Source organism: Schizosaccharomyces cryophilus (assembly GCF_000004155.1).
Source record: "Schizosaccharomyces cryophilus OY26 unplaced genomic scaffold supercont4.7, whole genome shotgun sequence".
In the NCBI taxonomy this organism is placed as follows: domain Eukaryota; kingdom Fungi; phylum Ascomycota; class Schizosaccharomycetes; order Schizosaccharomycetales; family Schizosaccharomycetaceae; genus Schizosaccharomyces; species Schizosaccharomyces cryophilus.
In genome coordinates this window covers 649,988-664,536 of record NW_013185630.1, presented here as the reverse complement: position 1 = coordinate 664,536, position 14,549 = coordinate 649,988, and the positions used below count along the sequence as shown (strand labels likewise).

Here is a 14,549-nt window from a genome sequence, read left to right as displayed (position 1 = left end):
CCCATTTCGAACTTTTGTTTACTTTCCATTGGGTTAATTATCAATGGAGTTTCTATTTTTTTCTTGCCTTATAATATTTTATCTTTTTGATAAAGCTACCATATAATAACGAAAACTAGTTTCATATAAATCAAGCTGCCGTCCGTCGATGCTTTGTCCTAGGCATAGGTAACATTCGATAACGTTTAGGTAGCACTGAAAACAAAGCAACCGACCTTAAAAGAACTGCAAACTTGTTTCCCTCCACCACCAAACCCATCAGTTTTGAAAGGATATTCCTTTTTTTCTTTCTTTTCCGTTGAAAACGTCGAATGCGTTTACGACCTTCAACCGTAACTTAATTTCTTTCGTTTTTTTTGTCCCATTGGTTAGTTTTGAATATTTTCGTATTTTGTCCAGTACAAGAATTTTGCATTTACCACCTTGCTGAAGTGTCCATTGATTTTGATCATTCCAAAGCTGATAGCTTTTTTTTGCATTACTTAGATTTCTTTCGTTTCTGGCTCCTATCGGGACGCTTTGTTGCCATTCTTTAAAGACCACCGAATATTTGCATTATTTTCTAATCATCGCAAAGTAGTGTACTATTATTCTTTATTTTAAAGCATTTAGACATTATTTAAGCTATCTTTTAGGTTTTCCTTGTCGGTTCTTTTTTTCAACCTTTTTTATTTGGTATATTTGCTTCTTTTTGTTATCATGCGCGCCCTGCCATATATCGCTGCTGCCACCGTGATCGTATTTATGATTATCGGAGGTGCTTGGTGGAACACGAGTCTGGATACTCGCCTGCAGTCAAAAGTAGAGAAGATACTCGACAAGCATAGTTCGATTTTTGTGACACCCACTGCCACAGTCACGAACCTTGAGACTGATACGATTCGTACTTCAATCCATACAACCATTAGTCAGACTGCGACTACCACCCAAACAATGACTTCTACTCCTACGACGACTTCTGTTATTCATCGATTGGAACAAACAGATCCTCATCCCGACAACTCTAAAATTGTCATCCTTATGGGTAGCAATTTCCACAAAGAAGATGGCCCTCTTCATCCATATGCTAAATCAATCATAAAAAACCGCCGCGAATATGCCGAGCGTCATGGCTACATTTTTGAATTCTTAGATGCAAGCGATTATGCTTCCAAAGTTGCCGGTCACTTGTTCCCATGGGTTAAGGTTCCCATGCTTAAGGATACTATGGACAAATATCCTAATGCTGAATGGATTTGGTGGTTGGATCATGATGCTCTTATTATGAACAAGGACGCAAACCTCGTTGATTACCTCCTTGACCACAATAAGCTTAATAGTCTTTTAACCCGTGGGGCTGAATATAAGAGTGGTGCTGGAGTAGACTCTGATGGTTTTCGTGCGCCTGAACAACAAGAGGCTGAGGATGTTCACTTCATTATGTCGCAAGACTTTAATGGAATTAACGCAGGAAGCCTTTTCGTCCGTAACAGCGAAATGGGTCGCTGGATCGTTGACATGTGGTTTGAGCCTTTGTACTTGGATCACATTCAAGGGTATGCTGAACAGCAAGCGATATCACATATGATTTATTATCATCCCAGCGTCCATCAACATGTTGGTCTTGTTCCACTCCGCACGATCAATGCGTATGACTTTGCGGATCCCTGGGGTTGGCAAGACGGTGATATTTGCATCCATTTTGCTGGTTGTAACTTTTTCCACAATTGCCCTGAAAAATTTGAGAAATTTGCCAAGATACTTTCCAGTAAGCAAGGTGATGATTGGTTAGATCCTGAAGAAAAGGAGTTCATGAAGCAGAAGATGTCTGCTCATGATTAATCCCCATTAACATTGAGAGTTTGGATTAAATTGGGTTGTGATAATCGTTCATATTTAATCTTGTCTTCTATAATCTACAACCTTCCTATTTAATGCATGTGTCATTCGAAATCCTAAAGTTTTCCTTTGAAATATTGGGTTTCTTTCACTTCGACTTTATTTATATAACCGTCCTTATCCTTAGACCATCTCTTGATTTGAATGCTTCTTGTTCAATACTCTAATAATATGCTATTAGTTTTTAGTAGTGTACAGGCGTCTTCGATATGTACTGACTTCAAGGTGAATTGCAACGAGCGTCTAAGTTGTCTTTCGTTTCTCCAGAATGATTAATTTGAAATACGTCAAGCTTTTTGTAACCACTAAAGCAAAATTGGTTTATAAAGCGATGAGACCGAAATACTTGATCTAATATGACTGAAGAAAGAAAGTTGCAACTGGGAGCGTTCAAGATGCTCGTAAAACTTTAAAACAGTTTGAAAATTAGTATGGATCTCAATGTATGCAATACGATTTGAGAAAAGCCAAATAATTGTATCATGACTTTCAGAAGGAATACTTGAGTTTTCAGCTTATGAACTTAGCATTGTAACTATAGTCAGAAAGTCAATCCTTAAAGTCAAATATTGAATCTATTAGATTCATGTCTTTTAAATTAGGAATTCAATCAAATTCCAAAACGGTAATATACAATACCCCCTCCCAAGTACTACAGAAGGAAATTAACATAATTTACTTGTATTATTATAATCACAAGGGATTTAAGATGAAATTTGGCGTTTTCTACATAGTAACTGCTCAGACTTGTTCCCCAGAGTCTAAGCTCTAATGTTAGAGTGAATAATGCTTATTTTATACAATTCCCTTTATGTTGTCTTTTGAGTCGGGTCTTTATAAATCTCAATTCAGCTACAAAATAGAACAAGATTCAACACTGAAGGTTTACAATATTTCCTTGAATAAAAGATAAATTGATATTCAACATCTTGAATGCATCAATTCAAACAAGAGACGCTTTCTCTTAAGTATTTTGGTTTCTCATTAATTCGTTACGAACTTTTCAATGAACCAACAAGCAACACCACCAAAAAAAAACTTTCTCGCTTATTATATTATTCCCAAGCTTTGAATCTATTAATAAAATCATTTTGATAACTCCTTCTTTTTATTTGTAGCGACATTTTGCCCGACTACTTTGGATGGACTATTAATACTTTGCTACCATCCATACTTCCAGAATTGCAAAATCGGCATCGCAACTTAATTCGAAAAACCTTTCCATTTACTTTTGAACATCTGAAAGCCTTACTAAAACATTTTTGCTCTGTCTGTCTTTTCAAATATCTTCGTCTTCATGGGATCCATACTCTCTTTCAATTGTAAAAGGTATTCGCTCCTAAAGTCACCAAAAATAATCTTTAAAAATACCTATAAAACTTTAGATTCCTGGTCTAATATTCCTGAACACATAAAAGCCAAACAGGGCCGGAAATTGTTTCTGCAGAATGGACATCCTCTATGCAGCCTCCGGGAATTATTACAACGTCAGTTCAGAGATAAATCAATAAATTGCGTTGCAAAAGAGTCACCTGTCGTTTCAACTATCACAAACTTCGACTCCTTGGGAATTCCAAAAACGCATGTTAGTAGGAGTAAATCTGATACCTACTATGTGGACAAAGACACATGCTTGCGCACGCATACATCGGCACATCAATTGGAAGAATTCAAAAATTTGGCGGAAAGTAAGATGTCGAAAAAAGGCTTCCTAATTACCGCAGATGTTTATCGACGAGACGAGGTAGACGCTAGTCACTATCCTATTTTTCACCAAATGGAAGGCGCTTATTTATGGGATAGGAACGATAAAGCAGGCATGTTAAGAGATCTAGAGCAAGTAAAGCTTGATAGCGATTTGCAAAAGCTTGTTATTGACGAAGCAACTTTGAAAGATCATAATGACTTACAAGATATATACTCTTTACAAGAAACCCAGATTGCTTCTATACATTTAAAAAATTCCTTAGTTCTCGCCATTCACAATTTAGTGTTAATGACCCCAGACAATGGACTTGATAAAAGTCAAGTTCGCTACCGCTGGACGTATGATTCCTTCCCTTTCACGCAACCATCTTTTCAGTTAGAAATTTTTTGGAAAGGAGCATGGCTAGAAATCCTGGGTTCCGGTGTTGTTCGTGAAAACATTCTAACCCAAGCCGGAATCCAAAATCATGTTGGCTGGGCTTTTGGTATAGGCTTAGAACGTTTGGCAATGATACTTTACAGTATACCTGACATTCGTTTATTTTGGACAACTGATGACCGATTCCATAAACAATTTACTCCAAACGAAATCACTACCTTCCAGCCTTACAGTAAATATCCTTTATGCTATAAAGATATATCTTTTTGGATTGATGAGTCTTTTGCAGCTAATGACTTTTATGAACTCGTTCGAGACGTCTGCAAGGACTTGGTGGAATCTGTTGACTTGATCGATCAGTACACAACGAAAGCAGGAAGAACAAGTCTCTGCTATAGAATTAATTATAGAAGTATGGAAAAATCCCTTAAAAACGAGGATGTTGACTTACTCCAAGTTAACTTACGAAAAGCACTTGCCTCTTCTCTAAACATCCAACTTCGCTGAAAGCGAGACAAAGAAGATCATCATTACTCATATTAATCTTTGTAATAATATATATTTTATTAATTTTTTTTATACATTAACCCCAAAACCTCTAAAAACGAAAGAATGCGTATGCAGTAACGAGCGATCATTAACACAAAAATAAACCGAAGTTTTTAACAAAAACGAATGTAATCATTATACCAACCACATGGTATTAGAAATGAATAGAAAGTAAAAGTTCGCAATTGGCTATTTTACTGCCAGAGTTCACTACTAGAATTTAAGTAGAGTAGCCAACTGAGGAATAGCACCTTTTCCTATTAGATAATGAACAGAATTAGTTGCTTTTCTAGAAACAGCATACTCCAAAGACTGTGCCAAAAAGCCATCAATGCGAAACTTTGACCAACGCATCTGAGCAAGATTAAACCAGAAGCTGTAGACAGTATCTAGAAGCTCCACAGAGTCCTTTATTATACATTGTTCAAATGCGGGCTGAAAAACTGTTTCAACATCGTTTTCTTCTTTACTCACAACTTCTTGATAAACAAGATGACCGATTTGCATGAGCCGATTCGAATCTTTCATCTTTATACTAATTAGAAACCCATTCGTCAACGTAGAAGTTTTCAAAGAAAATCTTCGGGTTTTTAGATCTTCGATAAACCGCCGAGCATTAGGTTGAAACAAAATACGCCGTGGAATATGTCCTTTATGTCCTGGATGGATTACCTTTCCGTTTATGATCTCTTCTTTTTGACTCTTTTTGACATAGCCAGCTGCTACAAGTTCATCTATTCGGTTCAATACTTGCAATGTAAAATACCGGCGAGGTAGAGAGCGTTGAATTGCAAGGATCACGCTTTTGGGATTCATGCATAGAGTAAAGTCAATGTACAAATATGAAGGTATTTTCTCCTTGATTCCAAGTCGGTTCCACAGAACAGGAGACACAGCAGCTAAACTATCATTTTTGGATAGCAGAAAAATTCTCGACAGCAATTCGTAGGGTAAACGCTCGAGCAACGTCAATTTTCTGTCAGTTTTTCTTCCAACAGTAGTTAGCCCTTGTTTTCGTATTTTCTTTTTGGACTCATCATGTTTATTAATGTGTTTACGCTTTTTCTCAATTGGCGACATTGTGGACGTTCACAGAGGAGTGATCAAAGTAGAAGAATGCATTCAAGTACTAAAAAGAATTATATATACTTGGTTTTATACACTTTAAAAAAGAATAAAATTTGCAAAATCCAATTTCATCCCACTAATTTAAATATATCAGTATGCTACTTTACATCCTTCAAACTGTCTATTATCCTTTATCAATGTCCATTGGAATAACAATAAAACACATTTGAGTTAAATTTAATTATTAATCAATTCAAAGAAAATCATATAAATATCGAACATAAAATGAAAAACAAAAATCTTGTAAAACATACACATGCATAAATAGTAAGAAAGAATAAATGTACATTGTTTGGCGTCTTCCTGACCCATGAACGAAACGAATGAGCAAGATGTTACGTTTTCCCCTTTTCCTTCCTTCCTTAAATAAAATCATTTTCTTCTTCCTCGATACTCGTTGTCGTAGGTTTTGTGTTACGGCTTTTAAATCGAAGCATGCTCAACTTTACCCTTTTAATTTTACTTGTGGTAGAGGAGATAGCAATGGAATTGACAAAGGGTAAGTCTTTGCATTCCGAAGAAAACCGCTGTATGGGAGAAGAGGTATATTGTTTACGAAGGGAACCTGCAGGAACTTTTCTTCGTGGAGAAGAAGAAGGAGATGAGGTTGTAACGTTGTTTCCTTTTTTAATGAGCATTGCTGTCGAGTCCACCTCTTCTGACCGTTCTGTATTTAGCGATAAAGTATTATGAAAGGTGGTTAAAGGATTCAAAGAATTTGCAGAGATAGAATTATTCACCGTTTCAGTTTGTAAAGGAGAAACAAAGTTTCCCGACGCACGAGATAAGGGTGCCGTGAAGGGTTTAGAAGTTGTTTTTTGACTAGTTGGTAATGCTGATGAAACAAAGCCTTTTTGCGAGGTCTCTACCTTTCCCTTGTCTTTTGCATTATGAAACTGTTTCGAGTATTTTCCGTAAACGAAAAGTCCGGTTCGAAGAGAAGGTCCCGAAGGTTTAGTCAAGGCGGAATGTAAATGAGAGACTGGTTTCATCGTGGAAGAGTCAGGCTTTGGTACAGAACAGGGGGAACTAAACTGATTCCTCGTATTAGAATCTGTAACAGCATTCGGGAGGCTTGGCTTTGAAACAAAACTAGGTGGTCGGAAAGTTGCTGGCTTGAATATTTTATTATTTGGCAAAGTAATAGGAGCAGCTGTTTCGGGATTTTTTGAGTTTGTCCTTTCCGTATGTGAGTCTTCTTCGTTATCACTTTCCAAAAACTCTGGTGAGTTAGGTATTTCAGGATCCGTACTTTCAGGTAAATTTGGTTGAGCAGCTAACATCGATGTACTACGCATAGCTCGTTCATAAAGATTTTTGGAAGGATCCGACACCGTAACGTTACTAAAATTGTTTCGCTTTCCGACTGGTTTTCGTAAGCGCGGCATAGGCAACCGAGGTACAGGATTCCTCTTTACCGATGCGGCATGAGTTTCATTTCTATTTATGAAGGAATTTTCCAGAGAAGGAAAGGAAAGAGACTTTTCAAAGGACGGAGATGTATCAGTCTTCCCATCACACGGAGGTAGCGTTGGTCCCGAGGCTGATCCTGAACTGGTCAGCATTGGTTCCGACAAAGATGAAGAAAAAAGAGGATTGGAATTTCCCAACGGGTGGCCAGCATCCATTGGTTCATTAAGAAACGGGGGAGTAGACTCGTAATCTGGGGAAGGAGAAGAAAAAAAATCAGAGTCAATATTATCTTCGTCAAAATTTTCTAAGGGGTCATCTTGAAGAACATTGGAGGGAGACCTTGGTCTTCGAAGAACGGGAATACACGCAATCCTAGTTGGTTTCGAAACTTGATGTTTCAAAGAATCAAGGGGAACCGTAGTAGTTGTCAAATTATTTTTGAATGGCGGTTTGAATGATGTAGAGTTATGAGATGGTTTCGGCAGTGAAGAGTAAGTTTTCTCAGAAGAAATAGGTGCAGAAGTAGAAGACATTGGAGGCACGAAGTTTTTTTTTGCGGCCGTCGACACACCATTTTCCGCACTTTTATTACCATGCAAAAAAGGTTTCGAGGATGAAAATGAACGATGGGGAGAATTATGTTCTTGAAAAGATGGAAATTCTTCTTGAAGCAACGAAGATTGCCCTGCTTCATTCGTGGACTTGACAACGGAAGGCTGTTGGTAAGGAGGATTGAAGGAAGAAGATCGGGAAGGACCATGAAATGGCTTTGTCAAATACAAAGGACGAGCGGAAATATCTTTGTAAGCGGTGGCTGATTTGGATGGAAGCGGAGGAATTTCCTTCGATGTCGTTGCTTGCAAGTCCTCGACATAAATTAGTGTACGATTCAATTCTAGATGAGCATCGATTTGTATTTTTTGGTTGAATATAAAAGACTCGTCTATGACACGGTTTTGAGAATCGTATAAAATCCCATGATTGTTGAATGTATGAAACCGCATAGTTCCATCTTTCCATACTTTGGATTTCTTTACCTTGTCGGATGTCCATAATACTTGGTAATGCAAAACATTTGCAACAGTGGCCATAGAACCATGAATCTTTTTTCTTCGCCCGCCACGTAACAAGAAAATCACTTACTTTTAAATTCGTTCATGAACTCGGAAAAAAGTCTTAGTGACAAGCGCAAAATACCCTTTTTAGAATACTGAGATATAGAAAAAGCTAGTACTTAACAAAAGTAATTATTTAGAGGAATTTCACAGATTTGCTGAACTGGTAGTAGTGAAGACTAAAATGGCTGGTATGTGTCTAAAGCTAAATCTCTTGAAATCCATTATTTAAGAGTTCTATACAAATAATTTTAATGATTTCCTCTATTTACGTTTCAATTTAAATTTCAATACGTGTTTGTTTTCATTTTCGCGATTTTCTCGTTTTGTTTACATGAGGTGTGTAATATTTGATTTGGTTTGTTTCGTCTCATAACAACTTTCATAGTCAAATGCAGATAGAGTATGCTTAGAGCGTGTACGGTCTCATATAGTTAATGAAAAGGCTGCAAAACCAGAAAATGAGACAGTAGCTTTTTCAACCTTCATAGATCACAAAACCTTTGAATACATATTCTTCTTGATTTATGTACTTCTTTTAGATATTTCTACAGAACAATATGCAAACATCAGTGAATGTGTTCGTCTTTTCCTGAGTGTTTTATTTTCCTCTCAAAGCAAAATTTGGGAGCGGTTTTACTTCAAGAATCGTTGTCATTTCGTAAATATGCAATCAATTATAAAGCTATGACAGTCAGTCTCTCCAAGTTTTGCCTCTTCTACTGTTATTTCATTCATACCTCTTACATCCATCATCTACCTCATAACGCCAACTACTGTGACTACGTGAGACGAATCATCGTTGGAAACGGAAATTTTACAACCCAGTTAGTTATAATTTTGGAACGTTTTATATAAACATCTTCTCTTCTTACAAGAAGAAATTTGGTAAACAGTAAAGATGGAGCATTACGTTACCATTGCATCCTGGTATGCAGAAGAGCTTGGAGAAGAAGCATAGGAGCTTCTTTACTCATTTTTTAAAGGATTAGAATTCTCACCATTCATTAGTCAACTGAATCAATGGGCCCTTGATTTTGAAGGGAACCGTGACAGAATCATTGAATCTATCAAACAAGCAAAGGAACAAAAGGCTCGTCTTCGTCTTGGTCCCGAATTGGAAATCACGTATGTCTTATGGGTCAAATGATGACTTGGTATTAAAATGCAACAATGTTCTTGTGAACTAACATGCTGCAGTGGTTATGGCTGTGAAGATCATTTTCTTGAATCCGATACTTATACCCATTCATGGGAAATGCTCTGCTGGATTATAAAACATCCTGATTGTCAAAATATCTTATTAGATATTGGAATGCCTGTCATGCACAAGTCAGTACGCCATAATTGTCGTATCCTAGCTTTGGATGGGAAAATTATATTAATTCGGCCTAAATTATGGCTTTGCGATGACGGAAACTTTCGTGAATCTCGCTGGTTTACTCCATGGTTACGTCCTCGTGTTGTAGAAACATACTATTTACCCACCTTCGTTGGCGATTCACTCAGTCAAACCCAAGTTCCTATCGGTGACGCTATCCTTCAATGTAAAGATACCGTTGTAGGTATTGAGACTTGCGAGGAACTCTTTACTCCCAGTAGTCCTCATGTGGATATGGCTTTGGACGGTGTGGAAATATTTTTGAACGCTTCTGGATCCCATCATGAGCTTCGAAAGCTATCTACACGTTATGGACTTATTCAAAATTCTACACAAAAGTGCGGTGGTATTTATTTGTATAGCAACCAAAGAGGTTGTGATGGTGGTCGTTTATACTACGACGGTTGCGCTATGATCCTTTCAAACGGAGCACTACTAGCTCAAGGTAGTCAGTTTTGTTTGAGAGATGTAGAAGTTATCTCAGCTACTGTTGACGTTGATACGGTTCGTTCAAGCAGATTTCAACCCTCACATGGATTACAAGGTGTTACTCGTCCTTCCTATGAGCGCATCTATCTTGATTTTAGTCTTAGCTCATTCAAACAGAACTTTGATATGCATAACAAGCCTACTGATGGACAACCTATTCGCTTAGTGTCACCCCAGGAAGAGATTGCATATGGCCCAGCATGTTGGCTTTGGGATTATTTGAGAAGATCTCGCTCAGGTGGATTCTTTTTGCCCTTAAGTGGTGGTTTAGATTCAGCTTCTAGTGCTGTGATTGTCCATAGCATGTGCAGAATCGTAACTAGTGCTATCAAAGATAACGGTAAGCTTTGGAATGCATCACAATTGGTTCTAACAATTTTCAGATCAAACAGTTTTAGCCGATGTTCGTCGTATAGTTGGTGATCCTAATTATTCCTCAACTTGCCCCAAGGAGCTTGCTAGTCATATATTTTACACAAGCTTCATGGGTTCTGAAAATTCCTCTAAAGAAACAAGAGGTCGTGCTAAGGAACTTGCTTCTCGTATAGGGTCTTATCATGTGGATATGAGTATTGATACAATGACTCGTGCGATTGTAAGCTTATTCGCCATGGTAACAGGAAAAACTCCTCAATTCCGTTCCCGGGGTGGCTCTCAGGCTGAGAATTTGGCTTTACAAAATATTCAAGCAAGATCAAGGATGCTTTTAGCCTATTTGTTTGCCCAGTTACTACCTTGGGTTCGTGGTTATTCAGGATCTTTGCTTGTGTTAGGTAGTTCTAACGTTGACGAGAGGTATGAAAAATTTTTAATGATAATTTATTTTTACTAACATTTTAGTTTGCGCGGATATATGACCAAGTACGATTGTTCAAGTGCTGATGTCAACCCCATCGGCGGAGTATCAAAAACCGATTTGAAATCATTCTTGGAATATACAAAGGATGCATTCGATATGCCAATCCTCCAAGATTTCTTGGATGCTACTCCAACTGCTGAATTAGAGCCCACTACTGAAAATTATGTTCAAAGTGATGAAGTTGATATGGGAATGACTTACCCAGAACTTAGCATGTTTGGAAGACTCAGAAAGATTGCAAAGTGTGGTCCCTTCAGCATGTTTAACGAATTGATTCATAAATGGGGTGATCACCTTTCTCCCACTGAGGTTTGTAACTTTGTATGTATGTTTTCTTACTAATGGCTTTTTAGATTGCTTCTAAAGTGAAACGCTTCTTTTATTACTATGGAATTAACCGTCATAAAGTGACAACCCTCACGCCTAGCTACCATGCTGAAACTTACGGGGTTGATGATAATCGTTATGATCTAAGACAGTTCTTATATCCTTCTTGGACATGGCAAAACAAAAGGATTGATGAAGTTGCTGCTAAATATGAAGAACATGAGAGAAGGAATAAAGATCAGTAAATGAATCAATCTATGTCGTGATTAAATTTTGACTTTATTATAAATAAATCCATTACCTTTTTTATTTTCTATTAAGAATGTTAATATCTAGCGGCATTTTTGAACTTGCAGCTCAGTAAATCTACATTTTTTGAAGTAGCCTTTTGCACCAGCAACTACTAAGTGTGTTCAGTTGACGAACCTTTCGTTGATGAAAACTTGAAATCTGATATTCCTTTCATGAATTGTTTGATTTCTTTTAAAAATACAAGGTCATGTTTCGTTAATATACCAGATTCCTTGCTATTACAATTGGATGGGCCTATACAAGAGTATGCAGCTTGCTTGCAGATTTCAACGATTGAAAAAGAAAGAAATCCGATAAGTTATTTTTTGGGTATCTCTGGTTTGCCTTCTTCCTTTTCAACACATGACACTATTGAAATTGATCCTATATATGCTCATACTCTAGGATTATCTGAGTCTGAAAGGGTATACACTAAAGATTAAGCATTGATTATCTAACAATAGTAAAGGTTTATTTATACTTGATTAAGGTTGAAAGTATAATTGAAAGACTCGAAATAAGACCCGTTTCTCCTGACGATTGGGAAATCGCAGAACAAAATGCGAATTGGTTAGAAACAAATTTCTTTAATAGCTACCGCATTATAAGTAGAGAAAATTTCCCCATTTTTCTACCTTCAGGGACTGCAATTACATTCCAAATGGTGAATGCTGAACCCAACTTTCATGACTGTGGACGTTTGAATCCCTCATCCGAAGTTCTGGTATCTCCAATACTTAGAGAGAAAGTAAGTGAGAGCAATTCGGGAGTTACTTTACGGTGTGTAATTGAAAACGATCTTTTACCGAGGGATGCTATCATCAATCATCCTGAACTGTGTGTATACATTCCTCAAGTGTTTGGAAGTTTAGTAGATTCTGTCTTTATAGAGCCACTAGAAGCTTCTTTTTCTTCTCCTTTAGTGGTCCGTGCTATCCAACTCCCTTTTCAATGGTTGGGACAATTTTTCGTGTCGGGAAGTTTAGCTTCGTCTTATAGTTTTGTCACCGGCGATTTTTTTAAAATCTGGCCTGCTGATGTTGGGACGATGTCATCAAAATTTATTTTACGCCCATTGAATCAAGAGAGTATGGAGGAATTTGTTACTAATTCAGTTGTTTCGAGGATCAAATTTTCGTATTTAATCAACGGAATGGAACTACAAATTCCTGATTTAAATGCTGTGTACTCGGTGGAAGGCCGCACAGGTTACGTAGAAAATGAGGAAAGTATTACCGTGGACTCCAGTCTTTTGTCCTTTAATGATAAAAAACGAATTGTCCATAATAAAACAAGAATAACACCAAACCCTTTCCAAGGATTGATGGATAGCATTCTAACTTCGGCGAATTTTGGATATAATGTTTTGGTGAATGGTATTAAGGGGTCAGGTAAAACTACTTTACTGAAGTCTTTACTTCAAAGTTGCTGCTTTTCTACGGTGTTTCACACTGAATTTGTTTCTTGTACGGACTTAAACTTGTCTTCGTTTAGCAAGTTTGAAGGGTTTTGGGATCAACTGATACTTAGATCTTTGAAATATAGTCCGACCATCCTGTTTTTGGATGATTTTGATAGTCTTTTGGTTTCCGAAAATGAAAGTGATGAATTGACTTTTGTTTCAGAAAGGCAAGCTCAATACTTAGTTGAAAGGTTATCATATCTAAAGTCTATAGAAAACATTTCAATTGTTGCGACTGTTAAGGATCTTACTAAATATCCTACTGATTTGAAATCACGCTTTTTTTTTCAACAACGTATCTCAATCCCAGCGATGACATATAATGGTCGTGAAGAGATGCTGAACTTCTTTTTCAAAGAACTGAATCAGATTCTTCCAAAGGAGTGTTTGCAAATCTTGTCAAAAAAGACTGATGGTTTTACACTGTTGGATTTGTCGTTAGTAACGAAGCGTGTATATAGTGAATTAACTTTGCTAGATTCACTAGAGAATTTTGGTCGAGTTAATGAATCTATAAATACTATCCTAAAGGGCTATGTCCCTCTAAACTCAAGAAAAACAAAGTTTGTCAAGTACGACATTGATTGGAATAGTATCACGGGAATGCGGGATGCTAAATCGGTCTTGCATGACATTATAGAATCCCCAGTCAAATATCATGCTATCTATAAGCAATGCTCTCTACGGCTTCCTACTGGAGTATTATTGTATGGGTACTCAGGCTGTGGTAAAACACATTTGGCGTCTTCTATTTCAAATGCTTTTCCAGTGCAGTTAATCAGCATCAAAGGACCGGAAATATTGGACAAGTATATTGGAAGTTCCGAACAAGCAATTAGAAATTTGTTTGAAAGGGCGCAATTGGCCAAACCTTGCGTATTGTTTTTTGACGAATTTGATTCAATTGCTCCACGAAGAGGCCAAGATACTACAGGGGTTACGGATCGAGTGGTAAATCAACTTCTTACTCAATTAGATGGTGCTGAACAATATGAGGGTGTTTACGTTGTTGCAGCAACAACTCGGCCTGACATGATCGATCCTGCATTGTTACGTCCGGGCCGGTTGGATAAGTTGGTATTATGCGATCTTCCAAGCAAAAAGGAAAGAAAAGATTTTTTTCTTAAAATCTTGGACAAATATCAGGTTGCTGATAAGTCGGTCGTGGGTGACCTAGTACCCAAAACAGAGGGTTATTCTTATGCAGATCTATCATCTATATTCACGGAGGCTCATCTGATTGCTGTACACCAACATTTAGAAAAAGAAAATTCATTTCCCCGAAATGAGAAATTAAGGTCTTTGACAAATTTGTCAACAGAGGTCACGGCAGACAAGACGACCTTAGCCTCGAGGGACACAGAGCTTACTTACGGCTTAAGGAAGCTCGAGATTAGTAAAGAAAATATTTTAAATGCGTTACGGAAAACCAACTCGAGTGTTTCTGGGGAGGAGTACAGCATGTTGTCATCAATTTACAAACATTACGCACACTCAAGTTTAACAAATCAAAAAGAAGAAATTAAAGGAAAATCTGGATATAAAACACGGCAAGCATAATATCTTAGCTT

The 14,549-nt window shown here is 37.3% G+C and overlaps 6 protein-coding genes across 6 annotated transcripts; 4 read left to right on the top strand and 2 right to left on the bottom strand.

Moving 5' to 3' along the window:
- The first annotated feature begins 109 nt into the window (after positions 1-109).
- SPOG_03486 (alpha-1,2-galactosyltransferase Gma12) lies at positions 110-2,927 on the top strand. The gene has a single exon (XM_013169901.1). It carries the CDS (start codon positions 700-702, stop codon positions 1,819-1,821), a length of 1,122 nt encoding a protein of 373 aa, XP_013025355.1. The 5' UTR covers positions 110-699; the 3' UTR covers positions 1,822-2,927.
- On the top strand, positions 2,864-4,557 carry SPOG_03485 (phenylalanyl-tRNA synthetase). Its single transcript, XM_013169900.1, has one exon. The coding sequence runs from the start codon at positions 3,176-3,178 to the stop codon at positions 4,469-4,471; it is 1,296 nt and encodes a 431-aa protein (XP_013025354.1). The 5' UTR covers positions 2,864-3,175; the 3' UTR covers positions 4,472-4,557.
- SPOG_03484 (uncharacterized protein) lies at positions 4,552-5,613 on the bottom strand. The gene has a single exon (XM_013169899.1). It carries the CDS (start codon positions 5,591-5,593, stop codon positions 4,727-4,729), a length of 867 nt encoding a protein of 288 aa, XP_013025353.1. The 5' UTR covers positions 5,594-5,613; the 3' UTR covers positions 4,552-4,726.
- A 188-nt stretch (positions 5,614-5,801) lies between these two features.
- Positions 5,802-8,333, bottom strand: SPOG_03483 (meiotic chromosome segregation protein). The gene has a single exon (XM_013169898.1). The coding sequence runs from the start codon at positions 8,143-8,145 to the stop codon at positions 6,004-6,006; it is 2,142 nt and encodes a 713-aa protein (XP_013025352.1). The 5' UTR covers positions 8,146-8,333; the 3' UTR covers positions 5,802-6,003.
- A 460-nt stretch (positions 8,334-8,793) lies between these two features.
- On the top strand, positions 8,794-11,586 carry SPOG_03482 (glutamine-dependent NAD synthetase). The gene is made up of 6 exons (XM_013169897.1): positions 8,794-9,099; positions 9,181-9,297; positions 9,370-10,379; positions 10,423-10,834; positions 10,880-11,207; positions 11,252-11,586. The coding sequence occupies exons 1-6, from the start codon at positions 9,071-9,073 to the stop codon at positions 11,468-11,470; spliced, it is 2,115 nt and encodes a 704-aa protein (XP_013025351.1). The 5' UTR covers positions 8,794-9,070; the 3' UTR covers positions 11,471-11,586.
- A 103-nt stretch (positions 11,587-11,689) lies between these two features.
- On the top strand, positions 11,690-14,538 carry SPOG_03481 (AAA family ATPase Pex1; the record flags this gene model as incomplete). The annotated part of the gene is made up of 2 exons (XM_013169896.1): positions 11,690-11,941; positions 11,986-14,538. 2 exons carry the CDS (start codon positions 11,690-11,692, stop codon positions 14,536-14,538), a joined length of 2,805 nt encoding a protein of 934 aa, XP_013025350.1.
- Positions 14,539-14,549: the final 11 nt, after the last annotated feature.

Excerpts from the sequence above, each read along its gene's own strand:
- SPOG_03486 (XM_013169901.1), top strand. The coding sequence starts at position 700 with ATGCGCGCCCTGCCATATATCGCTGCTGCCACCGTGATCGTATTTATG.
- SPOG_03485 (XM_013169900.1), top strand. The coding sequence starts at position 3,176 with ATGGGATCCATACTCTCTTTCAATTGTAAAAGGTATTCGCTCCTAAAG.
- SPOG_03484 (XM_013169899.1), bottom strand. The coding sequence starts at position 5,593 with ATGTCGCCAATTGAGAAAAAGCGTAAACACATTAATAAACATGATGAG.
- SPOG_03483 (XM_013169898.1), bottom strand. The coding sequence starts at position 8,145 with ATGGCCACTGTTGCAAATGTTTTGCATTACCAAGTATTATGGACATCC.
- SPOG_03482 (XM_013169897.1), top strand. The coding sequence starts at position 9,071 with ATGGAGCATTACGTTACCATTGCATCCTG. Across the intron at positions 10,380-10,422 it reads TAGTGCTATCAAAGATAACG|ATCAAACAGTTTTAGCCGAT; the intron begins GTAAGCTTTGGA and ends AACAATTTTCAG. Across the intron at positions 10,835-10,879 it reads AGTTCTAACGTTGACGAGAG|TTTGCGCGGATATATGACCA; the intron begins GTATGAAAAATT and ends CTAACATTTTAG.